General features: G+C 44.4%; 1 protein-coding gene across 2 annotated transcripts in view; it reads left to right on the top strand.

The window, feature by feature from the left end:
• C8b (complement C8 beta chain) overlaps positions 1-27,883 on the top strand; it is a 37,960-nt gene continuing 10,077 nt past the window's right edge. The window contains exons 1-10 of one of the 2 annotated variants that reach the window (XM_021159359.2): positions 1-241; positions 7,640-7,796; positions 13,604-13,745; positions 15,869-16,010; positions 17,387-17,519; positions 19,809-19,815; positions 19,921-20,006; positions 23,375-23,615; positions 25,559-25,687; positions 27,002-27,165. In XM_021159359.2, coding sequence (XP_021015018.1) covers positions 153-241; positions 7,640-7,796; positions 13,604-13,745; positions 15,869-16,010; positions 17,387-17,519; positions 19,809-19,815; positions 19,921-20,006; positions 23,375-23,615; positions 25,559-25,687; positions 27,002-27,165 — 1,290 coding nt within the window. In that variant the 5' untranslated portion in view covers positions 1-152. Of the gene's footprint in view, positions 242-7,639; positions 7,797-13,603; positions 13,746-15,868; positions 16,011-17,386; positions 17,520-19,808; positions 20,007-23,374; positions 23,616-25,558; positions 25,688-27,001; positions 27,166-27,883 lie in introns of both variants that reach the window. The other variant, XM_029476215.1, reaches the window with a different exon arrangement.

Below are 27,883 nucleotides of genomic sequence, written 5' to 3' on the forward strand. Positions count from 1 at the left end.
TTCATGCTGTGCAAAGCTGAGGTTCCAGGTACTGGCGCCTGTTTGCTTTGCTGACCTGTTTGCTCTATGTCAACAGAACTGAGAGCAGCAAGAGCAAGCAGGCTATTTCAACCATCCTCGAACCACACTGGATCTCCCGCCACACAGAAAATATGAAGATAGGGGCTCAGGTTTGGAGGGCACTGGCAAAGTCGTGTCTCCTCTGTGCTACTCTGGGATGTCTCCATTTCCCTGGTTCCAGGTAAGCGGTGGGTACAAATGATATCCTGATCGGTCACATGGCAGAAAGCCACATAACGCTGACCAACTCTGCCACATGCCTGTGGGCAGAGGAATGTTTCTGAAAGCGATTTGCATGTGTCTGGCAAAATAAGATCAACAATTGCTTCTGAACTATCAGGGACCCAAGTGGCTGGCTTCAACAAGAGTGTCTGTTACAGAACTGGCATGGTTTAATATATTCCGTCGCACTGTGAAGAGTAGGATACAAGTTCTATAGCTGAACAAAGCTTTGGTCTGACTCTCTGTGCAAAAGAAGGTTTACTATATATGAAAATGAGCCCATTTATGTGAATGATCTTAATAATGGCATTGCGCTGCCCTACCTGCTCAACGGCCCAATATATCTAGGGTGAGGGAGTGAGTGGGTCTCTCAAACTCCCACTTTCTCTCTTCATTTCTTTTCCCTTTCCCCTCTCTCACAAATATCTATTCCCAAAGAGGAAAAAAAATTATTTCATCAACGTTTCCATTCACAAGAAGTGAAGCAGCTAAAGAAAATAATCTTAGTCTGGGCTCAAACTTGAGTTCCAAAGACAGATGTGGCAGAGAAAGCAATCTGGAGACCTTCCTTGTGCCAGAGCAGTTCCCACCGAGAGATGTGGAAGGACTCAGGTACCTGGATGCTCGTACAGCTGTTCTTTCCGCTCCGACTGCTCCCTGGTAGTAACCTCTCATTCGTGTGAGCAGCACCAGGGTTCACGCGCCTCCTGTCCTGAGCTCTGCACCATGCTATTCGGCCTCCTAGAGAACCTTCCCCAGGACCGGGATTCTGAGTCTTCACCACCCACAGACTCGCCTTTAGAACCAACAAGACCCTCGACTTGGTGAAGAGACTGACTGTGCATGCTTCCCATGCATTTCCTTCTGGGCACAGAGGACTCTGCAGTACCCAGTGAATTGTGCCTGGAGGGGAGGGCTCAGACATCGTTCTCAGAAGCAGCATATCCCTGTCCACAAGTCCCTTGATTGCCTCAGAGGATACAGAGCTGAACAAGCCCCAAACTCATATTTTCAGGGATTGTGGCTATGTGGGGGGAGCAAATACAGAGACTCGTATGAGTTGGTGCAGGGACAAATAGCAATCAAGGGAGAGGGGGAGAGAGTGTCTGGTCCTCCTGAGCAGGGGTCCTGGCAAAGGATGAAGGATGCACCAGGCAGAGATAACAGCACATGCAAAAGCATAGAGTTGTAAGGGGGGGGGTGGCTTGTTCCCATGGCTCCAGGTTTATTTCACTATCATTGAGTAGACAACAAGGTAGGACCTGGGAGGAGGAGGAGGAGGAGGAGAGCAATAAGTAGCTAGGGAATGCAAACTACACCCTTCAGGCATAGACCTGAAGGGAAGACATGGAGCAATGGAACATACATATTGGCAAGTTCCCTTTGAGGTAGGAACGGGAGCTCTACCAGGTGAGAACAGTACAGGCTATGAAACTCACAGCTGTGTGTGTGTCATGTGAGGAAGGGGTGACCCCTCATTCCCACTCTGCGGAAGGGCAAACTGATCCCCAGAGGGGAGAAGAGAATGGCTTGGGTTCAGTGATCTTCCAGTTCTTCCTGACCCCTGGTTGGATATTCTGATCTGCACCCATGATTTCTATGTACCAGTGCTGAATACAACCTGCCTTTGAGTATCCACACCCAAAAAAATCAAACAAGAAAAGCATTCTGTTCAGGGGCAGAAAGTGCTGCAACCTCCTTCCCGCCATAAAGGCTGTCGTCATTTCACTCACTCAGGTCACACTGTCATATGGCCTATTGATCACTATTGATTGTCACTCTGTTCCAGGCCTGGACTCTTATTCTCACAGTCATTCGATCACTTACAGGGGCAGAGAGAAGGAAAATGAAGACTATGTGAAGACTGTGACTCTGAAGGCTACTCAGTCCATGTGTGTGTATGGTGGGGTGTGGGTGGGGATAAGGGTGCAGACCTCAAATATCCTCTCTGCCTTCTGCCTCGTATTAATACACCTCTCCCTTCCACTGGACTTGCTGGAAACCTAGGGTGATTCTCTGAGACACATGTTTGCTACTTTGCGATGTTGCTTTAAATTCCATGTCTGCCGCAGCAAATGACAGAGAGAAATGGGAAACATTTCCCCCAGAAACCACCTCCCTGCCAGCCAAGTGGAAGATGCTGTTTGCACGGGGATGCAGCTGCTAAACAAATTGTGTGTGACAGCAAAGTTGTTGTGTCAGGGTATTTCCAGAGAAAACCAAAATATATTGATGTGTCCCGTCCATAGAAGCTGAGGACTGGAAATTTACTGCTGACCTAATCCTGCTGCCCGTGATGGATCCATCTTTATTTTGATCAGAGAAAAGAGAGTAAGAGACCTGGACCCAGATTGATGTGTTCTAAGGCTGGCAACGACATTCTGCGCACCCCCAAAGAAAGGCATGCCTGTGCCAGCACTCCCTCAGAAGGGACATATTTCCAGAGAAGTGTAAGGCAGCCTATACTAACTTTTTTAGATTGCAAAATAATAGAATATAAATATACCACCAAAAAAATGACATGCAAGAGATCTTCCAGGAGAGAACATTCGGATGAAAGGAGAGAACTAGGTCCCTTTGGGAACTGTTGTGGATCTGGTTGACGTGGGTGGGCAGGAGAGTGCACAAGGCTTCGGCAAAGCACCCGGTCCTGACGCTGCATGCTGTGCATGTGTGTGAATGCATTTACAGGGCTCTGGAGCGACACTCAGCCTGCCCGTGACAGTTGTTGCCCCTGAAGAGGATGGCAAACAGACAGAACCAGGGCTGATGTAAAACCCAGATGCCCAACCCCTGGAGATTCCTTTTACTTAAGGATCACACAAGTGTAGCAAGAGATTAACAGGAGTAGGAGGGTGACAGGGGAAGGGAGAGGGTGGGGCGGGCTGGTCTGTATGGGTATGGGGCTCTGAGTGATTAGCTTTCAGTACTTCTCGTGGCAGTTTTATGTTAGGGAGGAATTGGGCTTTGCATTCATGTCTGTTAATTGCATGTTGGGCTTTCATTATGGAACTTCCATACATGTTCATAATATACTATGACCACCGTATGCACCGCCTCTATTACTCTTTCTTATCTACTCTCCCCATATGGAGGCAAATCTGCAGAAGCTAAGCCAGCTTGTTTCTGTAGAAATTCCTCAGGGTGGAAGGTGCTCATAGCTGCATGAAAGACGCCTCAGTTGGACCTGTCGTCTGTGCAGCACCACGCCGTTCTCAAACTCAGAATGCCACTTGGCACTGGCCTTTCTTTCAGATTTGCATTTTGCAGGACTAATGAACCAAGCTTGCCCAATGTAATTTACAAACATACTATTTGTTCAGCTGATTATTCTATTATATTGCCACCTCCATAATGGAAATTGAGTGTAAAAATGAGAGATCTGGTGGTTATAACTACTCCTCAAAAGTTCCTTTTGTAAGGAGGCGTCATCTTGTCCATTAATGGGCTCTCAATTCTCGGAGATGATAATAATTGGTGAATCTTAATAGTGACTATGCACATTACTTATCCACTTGGTCTCTACTGTGGCCCCGAATTGGGTTGATACTTTGAAAAAAAAACACAAAAAACAAGTGTAACTGCTTTGCAGTTGAAAGATAGGAAGAGGGTGCTCCCACAGAGCTGTCAAATACACACTTAGGAGAAGCCAAATCACAGACAGTATTGTTTTGTCAAACCCGAGCAAATTAGTAAAGAGGAGCCCATTGGAGGGCCCCTGCTGGTGTGCAGCATCCTGCCTCAGTAACCACTTTCAAGTACCCACCTGTGGTTTCCAGTAGAGTCTTTGACCTTTTGTTAAAGATCCAACTTTACTAGGCAATTGATTTTCGTCAGTCTCTGGGGCAGTCATGGAAATGGTGCTCACAGTAGTTAATATCCTGCTCCTTTTAGGACTGTTGCCAAGTGAGAATGTGTTGTTAATGGCCTTGTTTGGAGTGACATCCTGTGTGCTTGACAGGTGGAAGCTTTGTGATGCTCCCCCTAATGACTTAATCGTAGAGACAGGGATGAAGCAGGTCTTGCAGCTGCTTACAGAGATAGTGGTGCGAGGTGACTGGAGTGGATGCAGGTTGGATCTGCCTCCAGACATCATGGGGCAAGAGACAGAGTGCATGCATGCTCAGGATCAGACAGACCTAACGCTTAGATCCTGGGGGGCCACTGTATCCTGGTTTTACTACAGTAAACATGTTGTGTCTCTCTGAGCCATTTCAGCATCTGTCTAGCTGACAACATCCCATGGTTCCTTCTAGCTCATCTGTGGGATCTGAGGAAAGTGCAAGATAACAGTTTACACAATGCTTAGGTCTGACATCCTAGGGCCTTGATAAACCTTCATTCCTTTCTTCATCTCACCTCCTTTATATCTTAAAAAAGAAGTATAAGCTACAAGGGATCTTACAGGGATGTACGTAGTACACTCTTGGGTACATCTGCCATGTTCTAGGTAGGGAAATTGAGGCTCGCACTGGTGAAATAATAAGCCCATTCATTCACTTGGCTCAGTTGTGTGCCAGGGACTCAACAAATAGCCTGCCTTACATTTTAGACATTTTTCTTCCTGTGTTGCTTGTCTTCTCTGCATGTGTGACTCCTTTGCCCTCTGCCCTCTGCCCTCTGCCCCATTTCCAAGCTTCATTCATCTCCACAGACCTTTCATACCCTGCCTGACTCAACCTGATACTGCCCCTCTCCCACTCTGCGTAAGTGATGCCCCCTAAAGCACTTTTCCTTGGTGTGGTGCTTTGAACAAGAATGACCCCATAGGCTTGGATGTTTGATTACTTGGACCCCAGTTGGTGGTGATGTCTGGGTAGTCTTAGGAGGTGTGGCACTGATGGAGTACGTTCATTACTAGGCCCAGTTTTGAGGTTTTAAAGCCTCATGCTATCTTCAATTCACCGTTTTCTGCTTCCTGCTGTGGTTCAAGATCTTAGCTGCTACTCCAGCTGCCACATGTCTACTGCTTGCCTACCATAGCAGCCTCTTAGCCCTCTGGGAATGTAAGCCAGATAAGCCCTCCTATGGTTTAAAGGACCCAGACCCAAACCCAGGTGAGAACTGTGTCCTGACTGAGGTTTTGTTGTTGTTGTTTTGTTTTGTTTTGTTTTTCTTTTTGTCTCGATGCTTTATTGTAGCAATAGAAACCTGAATTAAGACACTGCCAAATGTTCTTAGCTGTCAGAAGTCATTAAAAACACAATCCTTATGGTTACAGCTGCTGATGTATAGCTTATTTGTGACCAAACATTGGTACTGATAGAATACCTTTCGTCCAATAGCTTAAACGTGGATGTAAATTATAAAGCATATAGATTGTTTTTAAATTTATCTTTTCTTTTTCCTTTAAACCACCTGCTGAAATGATAAGTCTAAATTAGTAATAGTTTCAGAGCACCTAGGCAATTAATACATAGCTACATTTTAAAAGGGGTGCACACATATACATATATATAAAAAAAGAAAGAGCAAATACACAAAACCATTCAGAGTGTTATGTGGAACAGTGAGAAGTCTAGAGGATTTCATCTGGCAGGCAGGTGTAATTTTACACTTTTTTTTTAATATTTTAAATAATTGTCACAGTCTCATCTCTATTCCCCTCCTGTTCTGCCCTCCAACAGTTCCCCATCCCATTCCTCCTCTCCCAACTCCAAGAGGATGTCCCCACCCCACCCCCACACTCCCACACTCTCACAGCCTGCCAAGCCTCCTCACTCCCTGGAGCCTCAAGTCTCTCAAGGGCTAGGTGCATCTCCTCTCATTGAGGCAGGACCAGGCAGTCCTCTGCTGTATATGTGTCCAAAGGCCCTCAGACCAGCCAGTATATGCCGCCTGGTTGGTGGAACAGTGTCTGAGAGATCTCCAGGGTCCAGGTTCGTTGAGACTGCTGGTCTTTCCATGGGGTTGCCCTCCTCTTCAACCTCTTCCAGTCTTTCCCTAATTCCTGTGGTTACAGGGGTCCCTGACTTCAGACCACTCATTTCCTCATCTGTCTAGCTGACAACATCCCATGGTTCCTTCTAGCTCATTTGTGGGATCTGAGGAAAGTGCAAGATAACGGCTTGTACAATGCTTAGGTCTGATATCCTAGGCCCTTCATAAATCTTCATTCCCTTCTTCCTCTCACCTCCTTTATATCTTAAATTTTTTAAGATGTAATTTAATTTCCTGTGGTTACTCATTGGTTGGGTGCAAGTATCTGCCTCCAAGTATCCCAGTCAGCTACTTGTTGGGCCTCTTGAAGGGCAGCCATGCTAGGCTCCCGTCTGTGGCTGTGCCTGTGGCTATAGCAGACCTCTTGGGGGGGGGGGGNGCTGCAGACNGTAGGGTCTTAAGAGGAACAGACATGCTGATGGTCTGCCCAGGCAGAAGGCGCAGGCAGGAAAGGCCTGACTGAGTTTATATAGACATAGACACCTAGAGCTTAGCCTGCTTCTACCATCTTCCCCAGCATCTCTCTTCCCCATGATCTCTGTCCTCCTGCGCCCCTACCACCTTTCAAGGATACAGCATCAACCTAAACTCCTTCCTCTCTTGCCCTTATAGCCCACCCACTTGCTAAGCATTTCCTATCACTTGCATGAAAACATACTCACCCATTCCTCTACCCCACCCCTGCTCTAGTTCAGGTTCATTCCTGCCCCAGCCTCTCTCCTTCTCCCCAGCCTCTAGACTCACACCTAACCTCTACACATCCTCAAACTCAGCCCTGACCATTGCAGCCTATGTGCATTCAAATATTGCCTACTGGGCAAAGTTCCCTAGAGCTAAGATGTAAGACACATTTCTCTTTGAAGTAGACCCTGTGCCATGCCCCCCGAAATAGCCTCAGCACTAATATCCTCAGTATCAATTGTTCTTGGCAAATGTTTCATGGACCTGTAATACAAAAGGTATCATCCACTCCAAACCCCTCTGCTTCCAGAGGAGAAAAAGAGGCCCAGAGAGATAGGGAGTGAGTGAGTTGCTGTGGTTGGATTGCCTGCATATCCAAAGCCTATAAGGGTTTGTTAAAGGCTCACCTATTGACTATCATTTATAATCCAGAAACAGCTACATAAAGGAATGTGTCTCAGCCACTGTGTGGAAGAGAAAAGGGCAGCTCATACAGGCTGGAAATCAGAGTCCACAAGCTGCTGAGACACTGTCTTATAACTGGAGTTACCACAGTCGTCCTAATGTCAGGCACTTCCTGGGGGCTCAGTCCATATTTGTTAGATGAATTAACCAGTACTGAAATGATAAACAACTTCCTTGTGCTCCTGCTCTGATCTACATTAATTTGATGGGTGATGGGAAATGAATGTAATTCATTTTGGATACTCAACTCTTCTCTTGCGGTGATTTTCAGAGGTGGGAAGTCCGATTTCTTTGAGACAAAGGCAGTCAATGGGAGCCTTGTCAAGAGCAGACCAGTACGGAGTGTGGCTGGCACCCCAGCACCTATTGACTGTGAGCTATCCACTTGGTCGTCCTGGACTGCATGTGACCCCTGTCAGAAGAAAAGGGTAAGATACTGGGCCTTGGGCGAGCAGGGATGGGAGGAAGGAAAGACTAGAGGTCAACAAGCCTGGCAGAGGGGGTGGTTCCTGGTCATAGTCTGCCCTTTAAGATGCAGGCTGTGGGAGTGACTCTCCTGTCTCTATGCTTTCAGACAGTAAGCAGGGTTGATATTACAGTGTTTCCCACATGTCTGTCTTAGCAGCTTCCTCCTCTGACCTGCTCTTTCTATCCATCATACCCGGTGTAGCCAGGAAAGGGATCACAAACTACATCTGCCCAGTCTTTCCCCACATGAGCCCTCAGGACAGAGGGCAGACTTCTCTGTCACCTAACTTGGCCTCATCTCTAGGATACATCAGCTTTTGTACTCTTCCAGCTGTGTCACTCCCTCTCCATCTCTTTTGGCACTGTTTTCGCAGCCACCAATGACATTTCCCACCGCATACACTTTCTAACAGGACTCAGAACATAAAACTCTTCTCGGCGCAACCTCTTCTATGAAGCCTTCCCTGACTGCTCATCAGCCCCAGCTCCAGTTAGACAAGGCAACCTTTACAAGCTTCTCTCGATACCCCCTACCCTATACCTAGCCATATATCACACTGTGATTTTTAGCACTTACTACACTAAACAGAAAACTTGTAAAGACATTCAATTCTATTTCAAGTGTACACACATATGACAGGTGTTTCTTAAAGTCTCTTACAATTGACCTCATTCTTCACTCTGACATGTTTGTAAGGAAAAGAACATGGCTGTCACACATTCTGTTAGACAGGTAAATGGAGACTTAGAGAAGTAAGTAGCTTCTTGGAGTCTTTCAGGAGTAGATACAAACCTTAGCTCAGGCCACAGGGTCCTTACTGATTTTTCTGCCTGTAGAACTAACTAGTATCCATGTTGTTTAACCTTCAGCTTCTGTGTGATCCGAGGGCTGACCCAGGGCCCCAGCCCCTAGCTCTGAACAAAGCAGATGTACCAGGAAAGAGAGAAAGAGAGAAAGGGAGGAGGAGAGGGAGGGAGAGAGAGAGAGAGAGAGAGAGAGAGAGAGAGAGAGAGAGAGAGAGAGAGAGAGAGCGCAAGAGAGAGAGAAATGGTTGCTATTCCCTTTGCTCCTTGGGAACCCAGACCTATCATGGCAAAGACTCCGAAGAGGCTGAAGAAGTTGGCCCAGGACAATTACACAGTTAATTGGATCAATGGGGAGAGCCAAGCACTAGCACTCTGTTCCCGGAATAGGCTTTCTTACTGAAGTTATCAACATTGATCCAATTATCTGGATAATTGCCTCATCTGCACCATAAACCAGAAGGACTAAGCATAAGCCAGCCAGAGCTGCTCATTGCAACTCGCTGTGGACTTCCTCAGCTGGCATCAGCCCTGTCTGCAGGATCCATGCCTAGAGCTCAGTGAAACCTCTCAACCAAGACAAGGTGCATTTTCTTCAATCTTTCCATCCTCCTCAAACCTACTTTGCCTTGAGAGCCTGGAGCTAGTCTTCTGGGATTCTCTCTCTCTCTCTCTCTCTCTCTCTGTGTGTGTGTGTGTGTGTGTGTGTCTTTCTTTCTTCCTTTCTTTCTTTCTTCCTTTCTTTCTTTCTTTCTTTCTTTCTTTGGTTGGTTTTTCAAGACAGGGTTTCTCTGTATAGCCCTGGCTGTCCTGGAACTCACTCTGTAGACCTGGCTGGCCTTGAACTCAGAAATCCGCCTGCCTCTGACTCCCAAGTGCTGGGATTAAAGGCATGCGCCACCACAACAGTGTGTCTTTATTTTTATCCTTTAATTGACTTACAATATTTGCTTATTTATGGAGTATAGTTTTATAATTTGATACATATATGCAACTGTGTAATGATTAAGCCAGGGTAGTTAACTTTTCCATCACGCAGACATAATTGTTATCTTGTGCTGACACATAGAGAAGCATCAACACAACCCCTGCTAGTGACTTTGAACTGTACAATTATTGTGGGCTTATATCTTCTGTATTATAGAGCAATAGAATTCCCTGCACATAGTGTTTTTGATAATCAATAGTTACCCGGGACCCTTGAGCGTCTTAGTCTCTAGCAGCCTCAAGGCTATTCTCCACTTCTGGGGTGAACTATTTCTGCTTCTACAAATGAGTGAGAGCCTCTGATTGGCTCCTTCTACCAAGCTTATTTCTTTAACACAATGTCCTGAGATCCCATCCATGTTGCCACAAATAACTGGGTCATCCTTTTATAGATGATCAGTATTCCATTGTCAGCCATACCATTTAAATCCATTCATCTCTTGATGAACATGTTTGTTGATTCTTATTTTGGCTATAGTGACTCTTGTAACACTATCTGTTATAAAATGTCATCATTTCCTTTGGATCTATGCTCAGTATTTAGACTGATGGCTCATATGGTAAATCTATTTTCAGGATTTTAATTTTTTTTATTCTCCCTTCCTCTCCTTTCCTTGCTTCCTTGCTTCCTTGCTTCCTTGCTTCCTTGCTTCCTTCCTTCCTTCCTTCCTTCCTTCCTTCCTTCCTTCCTTCCTTCCTTCTTTCCTTCCTTCCTTCCCTCCTTCCTTCCTTCCTCCTCCTGCTTTTGTAGAGCCTACAGTACTGCTTTCCATAATCCATAATGGTTATGTTAACTCACACTCCTTCTCCTCATTTCTGCCATTTGAATATAAACATATTTGTAGAGACCACTTGCCAATTTTAAACTCAGATTATTAGAAATTTTTTCTACTCATTGAATGTTTATATATCCTGAGGATTAGCCTCTTGACAGATGAATAGTTTGCAGATATTTTCCTTATTCTTCAGTTTGTTCTTAACACTGGTGACCAGTTCCTTGGTTGTACAGAAATCTCCTAGCATGATCTAATCCCGTTTGTCTAGCTTGGCTTTTGTTGTCTCTTCTTTCTAAAATTGTGTTTGTTCTATGCTCAGGTCTTGAAGTATTTCCCCTATGGCTCCTTCCAATAGCTGCATTTCTTAAATTAAGAAACTTTTAGGTTTTTGACTCATTTTAAGTTTTTCTTTTCTTCTTTCTTTTTCCTTTCTTCTTTCCTTTCTTTTTTCTTTGTGGGGGGGGCAGGGGTCAACAAATGGTTTCTCTCTGCATATCCCTGGCTATCCTGGAACTCACTCTGTAAACCAGGCTGGCCTCCAACTCAAAGATCTGCCTACTTCTATTTCCTAAGTGCCTGGATTAGAGGTGTGCACCACCACAACTGGCAAGTGGTCTTTTTATTTATATAAGGGGTTGGCTAGCATCAGTCTCCTCCACAAGGATGTGTAGACTTGGGGATTGATCTCAGGTCCTCATGCTTGCAAGATGAGCATGTTACTTCCCATGTGATTTCCCCCTTGTATACCTAGTTCCCAACACCACTTCTGTCTAAGAGATGGTCCATTCCCAAGATCATGTTCTTGGTGCCTTAGAAATATCTCCTGACCACAAGTATGTGGATTCACCCTGGATTCTCCTCTGTTCCATTGGTCTGTGTGCATGCACTCATATCTACCCCGTTCTGTTGTGATCACGCTGGCTCTATGTAGCATGTCTAGAAGTCTTGGGTTGTGATGTTCCTTGCCTTGCTTTTCTTGCTCAGGATTGTCTTCACTATTCTGGATGTTTTGTGGTTCTATATGGATTTTGTGATCCCCCCAAACACACACACTAGCTCTGCAAACACTGTACCTCATGCTTTGATAGGGATTGAATCAAGTTTCAGATTACCTTGGGTAGTGTGGACATTTTAACATTACGTCTTCTATCCCGTGAAAACAAAATATCTCCTGTCTTCTTACGTTTTCATTGCGATGAACCTGTCCCTGCCTACATTAAACTTATTTCTATATGTCTTATTATTTTGAGGATGTTGTAACTAAATGATTTTAAAGCTCTTTTTTTACTTGTTTGTTGGCAGTATACAAAATGCTATTGGATTTTGTAGATCCTACAACCTTACTGTATTATCAACTCCAGCAGTGTTTTGGTAGAGTCTTCAGAGATTTTACATACAAGATCATATTATTAATAAACAGAATCCTTTTGCCTTTCCCCCTTTCAATTTATCTGCTTTTTATTTCCTTCTTCTGCCTGATTACCCTTGCAGTCCTATGTTGAATAGTCATGCTACTTGTCCCAGATTTCTTGAATATATAACTTTAACCTTTCCCCATTTAACATGACGTCTGCTGTTGGCTTGTCATACATTGTATGGAGGTATGTTTCTTCTGTACTTAATTTGTTGATAATTTTCAGGTTTATTTTTGGTTTGTTTGTTCCTCAATGTCTAATTTGCAGGCTTGTGTGTACCTTCTAGGAAGAATGAGTCTCCAAGGACAAGGGGCACAAGTGATGGCTGTCTGTATTCCTTTCTGGGTTTCCAGAGCCACAGAACAGATGTCACATAAGGAGTAACTGTGCTTTTTGTCAATCAGAAGAGGGGCCACACTACTCATTTGCCACACTTTGTGTACCCAAAATTTGGCTGCTAAAATTAGAAAACTATCCAAATGTGACCACTGCTTTCTGTTATTGCCCCCACCCCTCCAGCCTGGGGTCCCTGGCTGCCTGCCCACTCTGACTCTCTCTATATCTCCATACTCATCCTCATATACTCCTCTCCATCCATGACAAAGCCATCTCTAGTTTCTGGGATACGAAGATGCATCCTCCAGTCTCTCGGTTTGACTCAAAACCTTCCTCTGCCCAGGATGTCCTTTTCCTGCCCTGATATTCTGATTTTTCTGCCTGATATTCCTCCTCAATGTTCAGGCCTCAGCCTTGAGGTCCTTACTAGAAGCCAGTTGATGTTTATTCCTTTTGCAATAGGGATTTCACCATGAGCGTGCAGAGCACTTTGCCCTGCCTGGCTCCCGCTCACTATGTTGTCACTGTGTGGTACCTCCTACCACTGGCAATCACCCTCTCCTTTGGAAGGCAGGATAGGAAACTTTGTGATGATTAGAAATCCTACCAACAGGCAAACAAGCAAAAGTACCTACCCTTTTAAATATGAGATAGATTAATCAATATTTTCAGAATAAATGAACAAGAAGAGAGAGATAGCTATTGATTCCTAAAACAGTGGGTAATAAAAAAGAAAATACTGACAAGAAATTGGGTACCTACTTTGTGCCAGGAAAATGTGAGCTTGACATACTATATGATGATATATGGTATAAGTTAATATGTAATTCATAATATAGAAATAATATTAATAAATCTATAACATAATTTGAATTCTAAACTGTACATTTAGGTAATTCATTGCCCCAGTTGACACATGAGTAAATTTGGATTCCGAAGACTGAGCTACTTGCCCAACAGCATACAACTAGGAAGTACCAACATCAGTTGGAGCTTCAGAGCGCATACTCCTTCATTTATATCACATGGACATCTTAAGCAATATGTGACGATATATGAATCACCTACTGGAATAATTAGGCTGATAGTTCATTGTTCAGTTAACTATATGAGCCCCTTTAGAAATTTTTGATTCCAAGGCCTATGCGTTTTTCACACTCAACAAATCTTGGAAGACCACAGCAGAAACAAAACAAAGACTTAAGACAACTCCTCCAACTTCAGGAGCATGCGGCCCAATTGGGGAAACATTCAGAAAGTTGCCAGCCTTGCATAGAACCTCAGTGTATGTGGTGAAGGAAGCACATGAATTGGGCCAGTAGCAGTCAGCCAACTGTATGCTTTCCCAGCATCCACAGCTTGGTTTGGTGATCATTTGTATACAGGATCCTTAGCTCCTGCAGTCCCTGAGGTCCCATCATTGGCTCCCTTTGTTTCTGTCCCTTACAGTACAGACATACTTACTTGCTCCGACCCTCTCAGTTCTATGGGGAATTGTGTGACTTGTCCGACAAGGAAGTTGAGGACTGTGTTACCAACCAACCCTGCAGAAGTCAAGTACGATGTGAAGGCTTTGTGTGTGCACAGACAGGTATGGATGGGTTTGGGAATGGGAAGAGAAGCTTGAAAAGCATAAAGTAGCATGCGATGATGGAGGGATAGATATATAGGGTTCATGAAGATCAGGCTTGCAGGACAGGTCAGGAGGATTCCTTACCACAAACCTGTGTGTTATCCCACAACAGCATGCATATAGTAAGGTAGTATTATTGTTATTCCTATTTTACATTCTAAGAAATTGAGGCTTGTAGAGGTCACTTGCCACAGATCATCCATCATGTCAGGGAAGGAGCCACTATGAGAATCTGGAAGCTCAGCTGCATTTAGTGACATAAGTTAGTTATGCTAGAATCAGAAGTCCTGGGTCAGGTCTAACTCTGACTATGCGTTATCTAGAATATCTCATTCAACCTTTTGAGAATTTGATTACATCAATAGAAACTGAGTACTTCTCTATGACTAAGGTACCATAACCAAGGCAACTCATAGCAGAAAGAATTGAATTGGACTTGCAGTTGCAGAGAGTTGCAGAGAGTCCATGATGGCAGAGCAAAGGCCTGGTGGCAGAAACAGCCTAGAACTCACACCTTTACCTGAAAGCAAGAGACAGATCTAAGTTAAAATGTCATCAGTCTTTGGAAACCACAAAGCCCTCCCCATGCCATACCTCCTCCAACAATGCCACATCTCCTAGTCTTTCTCAAATAGTTCCACCGACAGAAGACTAATTATTCAAGCATATGTGCTTAAGGGGGGCATCCCTATTCAAACATAGCAAGGGTGATGCTAATAACTTACAAGTCAGTCATAAACATTACGTAACAAAGGAGGTAAAAAGCTCTCCATTAGCTCTCCTACTGCACACAGAGCCCTGGGGCAGAGCCTAGAGGTGTGAACAGCATCACTTGCCAGTGTAAGGCCTTGCAAACACAGGCCCTGACATTTGCATTTCTGAATCAGCGCATCTACCTTAAGTCTAAGTGTGTGATACAGTGAGTTAAGATTGTAGACTTTTTGTAAAGAAGGAAAGTGAATATGGAAGACAGATGGGAAAATGGTCAGAAGGAAGGGAACAGCACACAAATGAACGATTATCTACTGCAGAACCAAGTAAAAGGGTATTTTCCCAAGTTATTCACGCAGCTCATCCTGGTAAATCTGTGTGTCTCCATTCCTTCAGGTGTCTGGCACAAACAGGGACACTTAGCCCTAAAGTATCTGGCGGGGTGTTCCATTCACTGTCCCTGTGTGGATTGTGGTCCAGAGCTTCCAAAAGATAGCTAAGGATTATCAGAGCAATTTCTAGGACTTAACTGCAAATGTAAAATTCCAACCAATAAATCTGAAAGACTTTTTTACAATATACCCAAGGACTCATTATGGCCAGTGTTCCATGGTTTCATCCAGAGCCATAATGGCTATTCATGCAGGCTTTAGTTTAAATGCCTTATAGGAAACATTTGAAGACCAGGTTGTTATTTTTCTGCCTTTTATAACAGAAGGACATTGGTTAAATATGACCCAATATGTCCAAGGAAGTAGAACCACCTGTCTTGTGGACTTTATTGCCCTAAGAATGCACAAATAAGGCAGAAAGTCAAGCCAGTGAGAAGAATTGTAGAGGAAATAAGAGTGATACAGATGATGGTGCTGAAGGCGATGTGGGTTAGGGGAAGGATTCATGGTTAGACAGGTAAGGTCCCATCCACGCTGCAATGTGTGCTTGGCTCTCAGACACATTAACCCCAGCCATGACAGGCTTGTGCAGAACTTGGTATGAGTAGGTTCTATTTTTAGTCGCTCACTTTAAACACCTGTGTCATGCCAAAGTGGCTGGGATGACGTCTGCACTTTACAGATGAGGGAACTGAGGCCAGGAAGATGTCACAGAAGCACTTGTTCCCTGTCCCTTAGGCATACTCCCTCCCCCTTCACAGATTGTTCTAGATGATCTTTCCTCAGTGTTTTCAAAACTGTGGCACAGAACTCCCTGGGAGAGGGATGACAAAATGGGGGTGAACTCTGAGTGTCCTTTTCAGTCAGGCCCGATGCACGAAGATGTCGGAATGGCCACTAGAGGCCACATGCCTGGCACTAGCAGGGTGTGTCTACTCAGCACAGCCATGTGAGTGTGGTCCCCTCTCTCCATCCCAGGGAGGTGTGTGAATCGCAGACTCCTCTGCAATGGGGACAATGACTGTGGAGACCAATCAGATGAAGCCAACTGTAGGAGGATTTATAAAAAATGTCAACAGGAAATGGAGCAGTACTGGGCAATTGACAGGCTGGCCAGTGGGTGAGTTGCTGCAGTCCTGCTGGGTTGATGGGAAGCCACAGCGGTAAATGGAATTCCGAAGGATGGACAAGGGGTGAGAAGGCACAGCTGCTTGTTCTCCTTTCTGGAATAGAAAGGAGTCGGTAGTACAAGTAGGTACCTCCATGCGTTCTCTGAGGTCGATTCCATGTTGTTCCAGAAGCACATACCATGAAGAGACTTGGGCCCCAGAAAGGTTGACACTATTGCTGTTCAAGGCCTGGGGTGAGCCTTCTTCTTACACCCACCATTTGCTGTGTCAGTGGGTTTCTAGACTCACCTCTTAAATCCTGTAGACAACTTACGTCATAGGTTCTGGCTGGTTCTATGTCCCTCATCCCAGCATCGACAATATTGAAGAGGGGACTTCTGAGCACTATGTGAAGTGTTAAGTTCCCAAATAGATCTGTTGTTCACTTGTGTTCCAGCTTCTGGGTTTGTAAGCATTGCTCCACTCTTCTGAAGGGTCAACTGAGGGAGGTCAGAAATAGCCAAACAGGCCCATTCAATCATCCCATTTTCTTTCCATATTCTGTAGCATCTGAGCCTGCAGATGGATAAGTGAGAGCATCTCTTTCTGCATGATAAGAATCATTGTAAAGGATGCCACTGGAAAGGCATTTGTGAATAGGATTTACCTCCTCCCTAGATAACTGCCTGCCTTCACCCATAAAGGTAGTTCTTCAGAGAGAAACTCTTCACTTGGATGGGAGCTCCTCTCAGGACCTCTCTAGTAGCCAGTTGCACCCACTTCCAGGATAGGAAAACTGAGGCCTTCAACACTTAAATGAGATCCAAGGATAGCAAAGCTGGAAAGAAGCAGAGAAGATATTCAAAGTTAGCAATATGAGTCCAACTAAGCACAGAAGAGAGCTACTTGACCCAGAAGGAGCAAAGGCCACTGGCAGAAGAACAAAGGGCTTGGAGACAGGGTTGTGCCAGTGTGTTGGGAGTTGTCTGAAATGAAGGAACTGAGCTGGTGGCACCAGAGAAATGGCTCAGTGGTTGAGAGCTCTGACTGCTCTTCCAAAAGACCTGGCATCAATTCCCAGCACCCACAAGTTGGTTCACAATTGTCAAAGGGGATTTGATGCCCTCTTCTGGCCTCTATGCACGGTTCCAGGAATAGACATGCTACACAGGTATACATGCAGGCAAAACACCCATACATATAAAATAAAATAATAATACACAAGTTTTAAAAGGAGAATGTTGTGTTGGTATGAACCAGGTTCCCATGGCTTTCACAAGGTAGAACCAGGAGTTTTGAGTTTCATTCCATGGGATCTGGTAACTCCAACAGAGAGGACAGAACTCCAAATCCTAAGCTTCCCACCCTGTCTGTGACTTTCTTCCAGGATAAATCTGTTCACAAACACTTTTGAGGGCCCAGTTCTCGATCACCGGTATTATGCTGGTGGATGCTCCCCCCACTACATCCTGGACACCAACTTTAGGAAGCCATACAACGTAGAAAGCTACACCCCACGGGTAAGGAATATTGCGGCAGCAGTCAATGAGGGGACCCCTGGCTGGGCACCCGGTAGCCTGAAGTGGTGCAGCTTTTACACAGTTCTTTTGTGTGTGTGTGTGGAGCCCCAGTGTCTTGGTATCCACTGGTACCAAGTGGGTGGATCCTAACACAAGACTTTGTGCTGATGGTCAGCTGTGTGCAGCAACAGGGCAGGGGCTGTAGTAGCAGTAATGTTAGCCTGATGGTATCATAGCTATGCCAAAGACAGAGCTTGGGATTTGGCATCACACAAGTGTACCAGCTTGTCTGATGGTTACCTACATAAAATGTCCTAAATGCTCAGAACCTCTATTTTCCTACCTTGATGTTGAAAGGTGTGGGCTTCCTCCCTGAAGTGAGACAATCAATGAGATGGTTTGGCTAAGTGGCATCAAGGTACCTGTGGCCACAGGGAGTCAGTCCTCAGCTCATGTTAACTATTGTTCCCATCACTACCATGCCCATGCCTAAAAGGTCAGGCATTGATCTAAATATTTAAAGTTATAAAATGGTGTCCCCCCTCCCACCCCCAGGGCTGAAGAGATGGCTCAATGATTAAAAGCAGTTGCTGTTCTTGTAGATGGCCCAGGTTCAGTTCCCAGCACCCACATTGGGGTCATCTGTCATCTGTCTTTCCAGTTCCAGGAGATCTGAAATCTTCTGGCCTCCATGGCTACCTTCATGTACAGGGACATATATATATATATATATATATATATATATATATACATATATATATATATACACACTCATGTGCGCACACACAGACGCACACACACACAACATACATGCACACAAATAAACCTTTAAAATAAATAAAACGCTGCACCTATATAAGTCTGCATATGACTCAGATATACTTGCAGGCCCACCAATCATAGAGTAGAATATAGAATATAACATGCGAATGCACTACCAAAACCCTTGCAACTGAATGGAAAGACATTTTGCTTTAGGCCTGGCTCCTTTTCCACTCTTCTTTGAGGTTTCTCAACTGTAAAGCTAAGAGGAGGTTGACTGAGAAATTCATGTAGAAGGTGGTTTCCATCACCAAAGATACATAGTCCTGGAGGTTGGACAGCTACCTTTCTGCTCATCCCCCTTTTCTGGTCCTTTCTGCAACACTTACTTGCCATCAGGGGGGAAGAAATACCCTAGGACTAAGCAAACCTCCCATCAAGGTGTCCAAGCCAACCTCTCAACCTCTGCCTTCCAAGAAACCATCAAAGGAGCCAGATCCCAGTGCAGATACCACATGCAGCTGCCTCTCTCCTTAGGCAGCACTTACTGAAGCCTCAGACAGGCTCCTGTGTGAGCCTGGTCTTCGGGAAAGGTCTAACGAGAGGGACAACCACCATCCCCATTTTATTCATGGGGAAACGGAGGCCTAATCAATTGTCCCAACTCATCCACTGAGAAGAAAGCAGTACCACTGTGCCAGAAGCCTACTTGGACCATGCCTTTGCTACTCCCATCCCGTGCTGCAGGACTTTATAGAAATTGCAAGTATCCAGATGCCCATGGGAGTGGAGGTAGAGATACTGGTCACTCCAGGTCCATCAAGGTCCTGTCTTTGGCAGTTCCCCTTTGCAAGGACAATGAGCACTAATGACTTAGCATACAGCTCTGCCAAGTTCCCAAACACAAGCGTGCAAAGCAGGCTTCACTCCCCTGCTGCTTCCTTGTCCCATCTCCAGTGTACCACACTTGTCCTAGCACCTCCTTGGTTTGTAACTCCTTGTTCTGATTTGTTCTTTCCATTCTAACTGCCTTCCTGTCCCAGAATGACCACCCTACTCCTTCCCCCCTTGGCTCATGTTAGCAGTGTGCCCTGGTCCAGAACAAGAGATATCTCAGGGCTGGAATGTTTTCTTGCCACATGTTCCCATTTCCCTCACTCTTACATCTTCTGATCCACCTATACCAGCACCTAGGCACTTGCTCAGGCCCTCCCACTTTGCTTCAAACCTCTGTTTAAGACCAAGCCACAGCTCAGACATCCCCATCCTCTGCTTTCCTGCCAACTGTGACATCCAGTGACATCCAGTGACATCCAGCCTCTGAACCCAAACCAGAGTATTGAATATGTCTGTCTTTCTGTCTGTCTTGCTGAAGCAGAGGTCCTGGACATAAGCTGTCCCTGACAGTTTTGGGTTTTCAGAGTCACTGGCTCATCTCTGCCATGTAGTAAGAGCACAGTGAATGTCTGATGAATGATGAGGATTTGAACCAAAACCTATTAAAAGCACATTTTTTTCTTCCTATAGACCAAAGGTGAATATGAATTCACACTTACAGAATATGAATCATATTCAGATTTTGAACGTCAAGTGACAGAAAAGAAAACCCACATGTTTAATTTCATGTTTGGTTTTAAAGTGGATGGCGTTATTGATCTCGGAATTAAAGTAGAAAGCAACGAAGGCAAAAATTACATGAGCAGAACCAAACGCTTTGCCCACACTGTAAGTACCTGTTTAATGCTTTTATTTGTTCACTTTTAAATTTTACTTAATCTTTGAAAGTTTCATAAACATTCTGATCATATACGTTCCCCTCCTCCACCTCCTCCCAGATCCTCCTACTGAATCTTACCCACCCACCCAACTTAAAGTTTTCTCTCGCTCTTGAAAAAAATCAGTGTATTGCTTTTAAATGTATGTGTATTATTTTATGCTCATAGCTGCGTCTGTATTCCAAATTACACCTGGTCCAAGTAAACAATAAATATTTCATAAATCACATCTCAGTTTCACATTGACTTACCCGTGGAGTGGTATTTTCTTGTTTTTTTTTTTTTTTCGATAAGCCCTTTCCTTTGGTTTTCAATATGCTTAATAAGCAGACTTGCCCAAAAGAAATCTATGAATCTGAAGGGGTTTTAACCCATTGCAACTTAACCTTTGTTTGAGATCAGTGCCTGGAATGTGACCCAGCTCTTCTGGGACTTCTTAGGCATCGGGTAGAATTGCCTTTACTACCCCTTGCCCCACTTCTCTGGCTTGCTTTCTACCTCTTACCAGTTTCCTGTGTGGTTACTAGCCCAGGCTGCTCTGCCTCATGCTGCCCTGACACACGGGGTGACTCCTACCTTGCCCTTCACATGCATGTGCTGCCCCAGAGATGCTCCACAATGCTAATCTAATTACTGTGTATTCCTTGGTGACCACGAGGTAACAAAGCAATGGGAGCAGAAAGCAGTTAGGGTAATGTGTTAAAGAAGCAGGGGACGGACAGCTTTGAGATTTTGAATTCTGTAGTAAAGAAGGTGTGTGTATTTAACCAGTTACTGAGAAGTTTCAGCCCAGGACTGATGTGAAAGGAAATTAAGGGGATATGAAAGAAAAGAGACCAAGACCTAAAGTTTGCAATGATGTACATGAAAAGAAAAAGGAGAGAACTCTCAAGGGGCTCTGCTACAGATACAGTTGCCAGTAGGAAGCAGGCACTCAGCATTAAGTAGTCAGTAGCCATTTTCCATTTGCTGACTCATCTTATGAGCTGGGGCATGTTGGGGACAGACCTGCTTCCTTCCTCTCTAGACAGGATGGCACATAGTAGGCACTCACCACCAAGCTGCAGGAATGAAGGACAGGACCAACCACCAGAACTTGCTTTACTATAAGGGAAAACAGGGGATACCTTCATGTACGCCCTTCTTTCTCCTCTTGCCTCCACCCTGACTTTGCCTGCCCAATACAAATAGCCAGTTTTACACAGCTAACATCTATGTCACCAGACATAAGCCTTGGATCCTAAGACAAATTCCACAAAGTTCTTTTTATATGGTTAAGTGTATTATTTGAAAAATCAGATATCTTTATGGGTTGCAGTGTGATAATTTGCTTCATATATTAATATATAATGACAAAATCAGTAGTCAGCATTTCTGTCTCCTTAAACATTTGTAACCTTTTGTGTTGGGCATCTTCATACTTCTCTTAAAGCTCTTTTTAAAATATATAACAAATTGTCTCACCTTTGTAGTCTTAGTCCAGTGGGAGAAGTAAGCCTGAAAGCGATAAATCACTGTTAATCATTTATATCAGCTGCAATGCAGTATAGCATATATCATAAAGGAAATAGAAGTGATGTGTTATACAAGCTTAAAAGGGGAGCTCCTGTCTGGGACTTCCATGGATTGTATTAAATAAGCAAGAGCTAAATGGGGATTTGAAAGGCAGATAACGCATGCCCAGAAGAAAGGGAAGAGCTCAGAGGGGCGGGTGAGGACACAACTACCTCATTCAGGTTTGGGGATCTGTACAGAGGTGGATAAGAGCCAATACACTGTGTGGCTGATGGAAGTGGGCAGGCATGGAGAGAAGCTCTTCAGTGTCAAGGCAGCTGACACTGCTCAGAGCACTGGTGGATAGGATGTGAAGGGTATGTCTCCAAAGTAAGAGAGTAGTTTGCTTCTGAAGGCACCAGTGAGTGAATGCACACACGTTTTGTTTGATTTGGTTTTGCCCGAAGGTGTATTATCACATGATTATCAGAGGTTTGGGATCTTCACTCTAACTAAGGCACTGAAAACAGGTTAGTGAGGAAAGGGAGAACACAGGGGAAGTCTCCTAATCCGTCAACTTGAGTAACAATCAGAGCAAGACTCCCAGAGAATGCATTTGTGTATTTGGGGAGTGTGGACCAGTGCTATGGGAGTGAGCAGGCTAGAGGAAGCTATGCATGTCTCAAGGGGATTGAAGCAAGGGAAGTTTCCAAAGGTGAAAATGAGGGGGTTGCAAAAAAAGATCCTTGCTCATAAGGAACCAAGAGCATGGGTGACATCATCTGAAGCTAGGCAGACGCTGGACAAAGGGCCTTGAAGTAGCATGGTTTTGTGTAAGGTTGCTGTGTCTGTCTTCTGTGGCAGCTCCCATGGTTAGACAATTGTGAGTGCTAGTCCTTCCCAACTTCCAGGCCTGGTGAATTTTTACTTACTTTTTGTTAGGGCTGACACAGTCAACTCCATTTTGATTCTGACAAGTTGCATAAAGCTACAGGGAGGAGCTAGAACCTAGGAAGTTTGGTAAAGGTATAAACCAAGTTCCCATTGACTACTTAGGCAGTCGTGGTGGGAGAAAAGGAGCTCTGATCCACTGAACAGGAGGATGGAGTGACAGCAAGCCAGGTTGGACAGTGGAGGTTTTCAGTGATAGCGCAATCAAGGCTGCATAGCACTTCAGCTGCAGGACTTGGTTAGTAGACTGGGACCCCATTGCCTCCATCCATGCTTCCTCCCATACAAGAACCCCTCATCTCATATGTTCTGATACCTAGCTCTCATCTGGCAATACCAGCATCCAGTCTATACTCCAGGTGACACCAGACTCTGTCTGAAAAGGACCAGAGCAAAGAACTGAGGCTTCACGTGATACTGAGGAAAGGGACTTTGCTGCAACTACACAACTCTGCCACTGCAGTGTGACAAAAACTATAAACAATATGTACATGAATGGGAATATGTAAGTGTTTGCAAAAGACATAGGCAAATGGTGAAGGCTTACAAGTTAGCAAATTCTGCCCCCATCTGAGTGGCCTCTAGTGGTTATATTCATCCTGTAGTGCAGATTTCTGATTCTCCTTCGCTGTCCCTGTTTGCTCCAGTAACAATATCAGTGCTCATCCAAGCTAAAAAGGTTGCTGGAATATTTATGAGAATTGAAATCTTCCCTCAGATATCCTAAAGGAATCATAAGTGTGATGACCCCAGGCAAAAACAGTGGATATAAAGTTCATCTTCCTTCTTGCAGCTGCTAACTGTAAAGGTCTGTTTTTTTTTATTTTGTTTTTGTTTTTTTTTTTTTTTATTCCATGTTGGGATTTCATCTAGCAAAGCAAGTTTCTCCACGCGAGCTCTGTCCTTGAAGTGGCGCATTACAAGCTCAAGTCTAGAAACCTCATGCTCCATTATGAATTCCTTCAGAGGGTCAAGAGCCTGCCCCTGGAGTATAGCTATGGGGAATACCGAGATCTTCTTCGTGACTTCGGGACCCATTTCATCACTGAAGCCGTACTTGGGGGCATCTACGAGTACACACTTATCATGAACAAAGACGCCATGGAGCAAGGAGGTGTGCTGCCTGAGGGACATGCCTTTCCTGGCTAGCACAGGAGGGATGAGTGATAGGAAAGTCTTACAGGAATGCTTGGGGGAGGAGTCATGAACTATGCTCCCGTTTTCCTCCCACTGACCTGGCTGTACCTCCACAGAGGCCTTGGCACAGTTGTTTATCCTCCTCCCTTTGGCTAGGCCTTGTCAGTCCTCCCAGCCCAGATCTCTCTTTGGCTCCAGCCTCTTCATGACTAACTTTATCCAATCAGATCCAAGCTGAGTCACAAGCACATCCTGTATCTTGGGATCACCTCACCTGGCTTCCTCTGTAGTTTTCACATCTCAGAAATGGTTCCCCTGTCCAGCCAGAGACACAAGCCAAAAGCTTAAGCATCAACCTCAATTACTTTCCTTTCTTTTCTATTCACCAACTTTCTTCAGTTATACATTCAAATTTTATATCCTGTTTCATTTTTCATGTATTTGTGTACATGTGTGTGTGTATATATATATATATATATATATATATATATATATATATATCATGGGTTTTTCTTTTTTGCATGTGTGTGATTCTATGCGTGGGCTCATGTGTACATAATAGTGTGTTGATTGATATAGCCAGCTTACTGTGGGGAGACTATCTTCAGGGGCTGTAATTGCATAGAGGGCACCATGCCCATCTGACCTTCACATGGATTTCTGGGGATCTGAACTCTGCTCCTTATTTTATAGGACAAGCAGTTTGCTTGTTGAGCCATCTCCTTAACCCTTGTATTAATTTTTATAGCAAATCACAAGCTCATCTTGGGACCAGCACTCCATTTATTCTGATGAATGTGAATTACAGACAAATCTTTGAAGTGATTGATCTGATCCAGAAGGACCAAAGTTATACCCAAATTCTGTCTCTCGGCTACCCCTAGCTCAAGGGGCTGGTCCACAGATGACAGTTCCACTAGTGAGGGCTCGTGTTACTGTCGTCCACAGACTATGGTCGATCCCAACACTCCTCTTCCTCTCTTTCTACCTTACCTCCAGGAATTCCTGATTTTTCCAACTGTCTTCAACTACCCGCCTAGGATGGGAATCCCACTTTCCAATCCAGTATTCTATCTCAGGACCAAGGACTTGTCTGGTTATATGAACTGGTCTGGATCACATAGTCCCATCAGTGGCTAGGACTTAGGTATAATTCCAGTGTACTTGCAAGAGGACATATAATGTAAAATCATGTGTGCAGGACTTGAGTCTACCAAGATCAAAGGTACCTTCCTCCAAAAGAGATGTTCCAAAGGTCCTTTCTATGGTTTCTAAAACTGCCCCCTATAAGTGGCCTAGAGAATCACACAATTGAGGGAAAAATAAAATTGATGCCACCCTTTGAAGTTTTCCAGAGAACTGCCAAAGAAAGAGAAAAAAAAAATCCCCACACTTCATGCAGTTAGCAAATTTGCATGGTCACGGGGGCTTTTTTTTTTTTTTTTGCACACCCATTATTTCAATGAGATTTGTGTTTCAAGGGTTTGGAATATTCTTGAGGAAGTTATGGTCTACATTAAAAATGCTAGGAAGCCCAGTAGCTAACAACCCTCTCTTCCTCAGCCAGACTTAAATCAAGATTCAGTTGCTTTTTGGTCATGATAGTCCATCCCAGCAGAAGTAACCCTAACTAAGAGAATACTGGACAAAGAGTCTGGTTTTTAGAGTATAGCTCTGAGCATGTGACCTCTTCGAAAGATGCAAATATCCTCACAGGCTTGGAGAAGGAGGTGAGGACAGGAACTTGTGACTGATCCCCACAGGGTCTCTGTAATTTCCACTCTACTTCTTGTCTTCAGACTGATGACATGTTCATTTGAACCTCTGATGTCAGGAAGGTTTAAAGTCAGTGTCAGTCGTCAGAAAAGGGACAGAGTGAGTTACCTACTAGGTCATGAGCATCTTTCCTTCTTTCTGCAGACTACACTCTTAACCAAGTTACTGCCTGTGCTGGAGGAAGTTTCAGTCTTGGTGGTATCATCTATAAAGTCTACGTCAAAGTGGGCGTGTCCGCAAAGAAATGCAGTGACATTTTGAAAGAAATCAACGGTAAGACAGCTTCACGTGACTTCTGCACTTTCAGCCTTTCTCTCCCCAGCCTCATTGGTCCCAGGCTTTCTTTAAGTGTGGGTTGTTTCAATGCATTTCAATGAACATAATAATCTATCCAATAATATCCACCTACTTTCTACTAGTATAATAAATACATTAAAAAATGAATGAGGTTGAATTCTCATTTTCACAATGACCACGTAGAGTAGATAGAAGGCAAAGGGCCAATATTTAGGCTGAAACCTTAGCACAGAGTTTGTTGAGCTTGCAAATAATATCACTTTGCTCTTGGGGCTGAGAGTTGAACTGGCTGGATATAGAATGGTGGGGGCCAGGCAAGATCTCAGAGACTGACTGAGCCTTGCCTGAGATAAGGCATGCCAAAGAGATTAGAAAATGTGACACACCACCAGCCACATGACGGAGGCCACATGGCAGACAAAGATATGCTTGAGTTGGGGATTAAAGTCCATCTTAGTGTTGAGTCAGAGTCCAGGAGCAAAGGCCTGTATGGAGTTTGGGGAGATGGGAGTCTAGTACATGTCAAATAGGAATGAGGCCCGATGGCAGTGCTCTGTCCCCAGTTCTTCTGCTCCCTCCCAGTTCCTGCCATGTGAAATATCACACACTGGGAACAGCATCTAGGAAATCACAAACACAGGAATTAGCTGCCAGCTTAGAACAGGCACTTACACTCAAGGTTGTTTATATTCTTGATTATTTGTTCATACTGGTAGAGCTGGATATATAAAACATGGGTGTTCTTTTAAGATAGCTTGTAGCTTAATCCCTATCCAGATTCCTGAACAGGACACTGCCAGAACCCACAAAGCCCCACTAATGACAATGCCTCCCCCCAGCCCCCATGTGCCCAGCTATTTACTAATCTGTCATCTATTTACCACCTGTATGTCTATTTGCTTATGTATGTATGTATGTATGTATGTATGTATGTATGTATTTATGTCTTTCTATATAGCTATCATCTATGTACAATTCTCTTTGTCTGTCTGTCTATCTCTCCCTATCTCTATCTCCTGCATACTAATTCAATAACAAGCATTTGAATATGTTCATCATGGATCTTTCTTCCTTGTTCTCCTCATTTGTGCTATGCATAATTGGGTTACATTTCCAGGTGCCCCAGACCCTATCAGTTCCCTATGGTCAGGAACATGTATTGTTCTCCCTTGTCTCCCAAGGTTCATTACAAATCTACAAATTGAAGTATCTCAATGGTTTAGCTGCAGTAAATTCCAAGGCATAAAAATAGACCCTTTGATTCCATGCTGCACTTTCTGCCCATTCCAGAAAGAAATAAGAGGAGCACCATGGTAGAAGACTTGATAGTTCTTGTGCGAGGAGGGACAAGTGAGGATATCACCGCCTTGGCATACAAGGAGCTGCCAACCGCTGAACTGATGAATGCATGGGGCGATGCTGTGAAGTACAACCCAGCAATCATTAAGATCAAGGTATGTGCAGCCATTATACCCACTCCACCTCTGTGTAGAACATGGATTCAGAGAGTCTGCAATGAGCTGGGTATGGAGCATGTAGCTCATCAAGGCACAGGCCCCATGCTTGAGTTATTTGCATTACAATAAAAAAACAGACATGAGGTGAATAGGTTAGAATACAGTACCCCATGCCACCTAAAGATCCCAAGTTCCTTGGTTGGTCCCCAAGCTACTAAGGGGACCATCTACCATGCTTTAAGATACCAGAGGAAAACAAAGACATGCCCAGATGAAAGAGGCACCTAGGGAGGGCAGTAAGTCAGTAGCATGCATGCCCAGCTCTTAGGATAGTGCAAAATGAGATGATGATGATAACTAATGTTGTTTGGAGCACCTGCTGAGTTCACAACACTCTGCTGGGGCATCAGGAACGTTATCTAGAATGATGCTTTCAGTGGTCTGAAAGTTTAATGTGCTCAACTTCTTTTGTGACAAGTCAAGGGCCAGGAAGGTCATGCCCATCTGGGACTGTTCAAGAAGCTGTTAGGTCTAGACAAGAGAATCTAGCCGCTTTCCTCCTCCTGTGGGCTTGGTGAGTAGAAAAATAATGATTCTAACCACCTGCCTCCCACACAAGAATCCTGCAGCTGTAAATAAACTAAACAGATGCTTGTTAAAACAGGACTGTCACACACATCAGCCATGGTAGGTCCTTGCCTGTGGGGACGTCTGC

The sequence above is a fragment of the Mus caroli genome, chromosome 4, assembly GCF_900094665.2.
Source record: "Mus caroli chromosome 4, CAROLI_EIJ_v1.1, whole genome shotgun sequence".
NCBI lineage: Eukaryota > Metazoa > Chordata > Mammalia > Rodentia > Muridae > Mus > Mus caroli.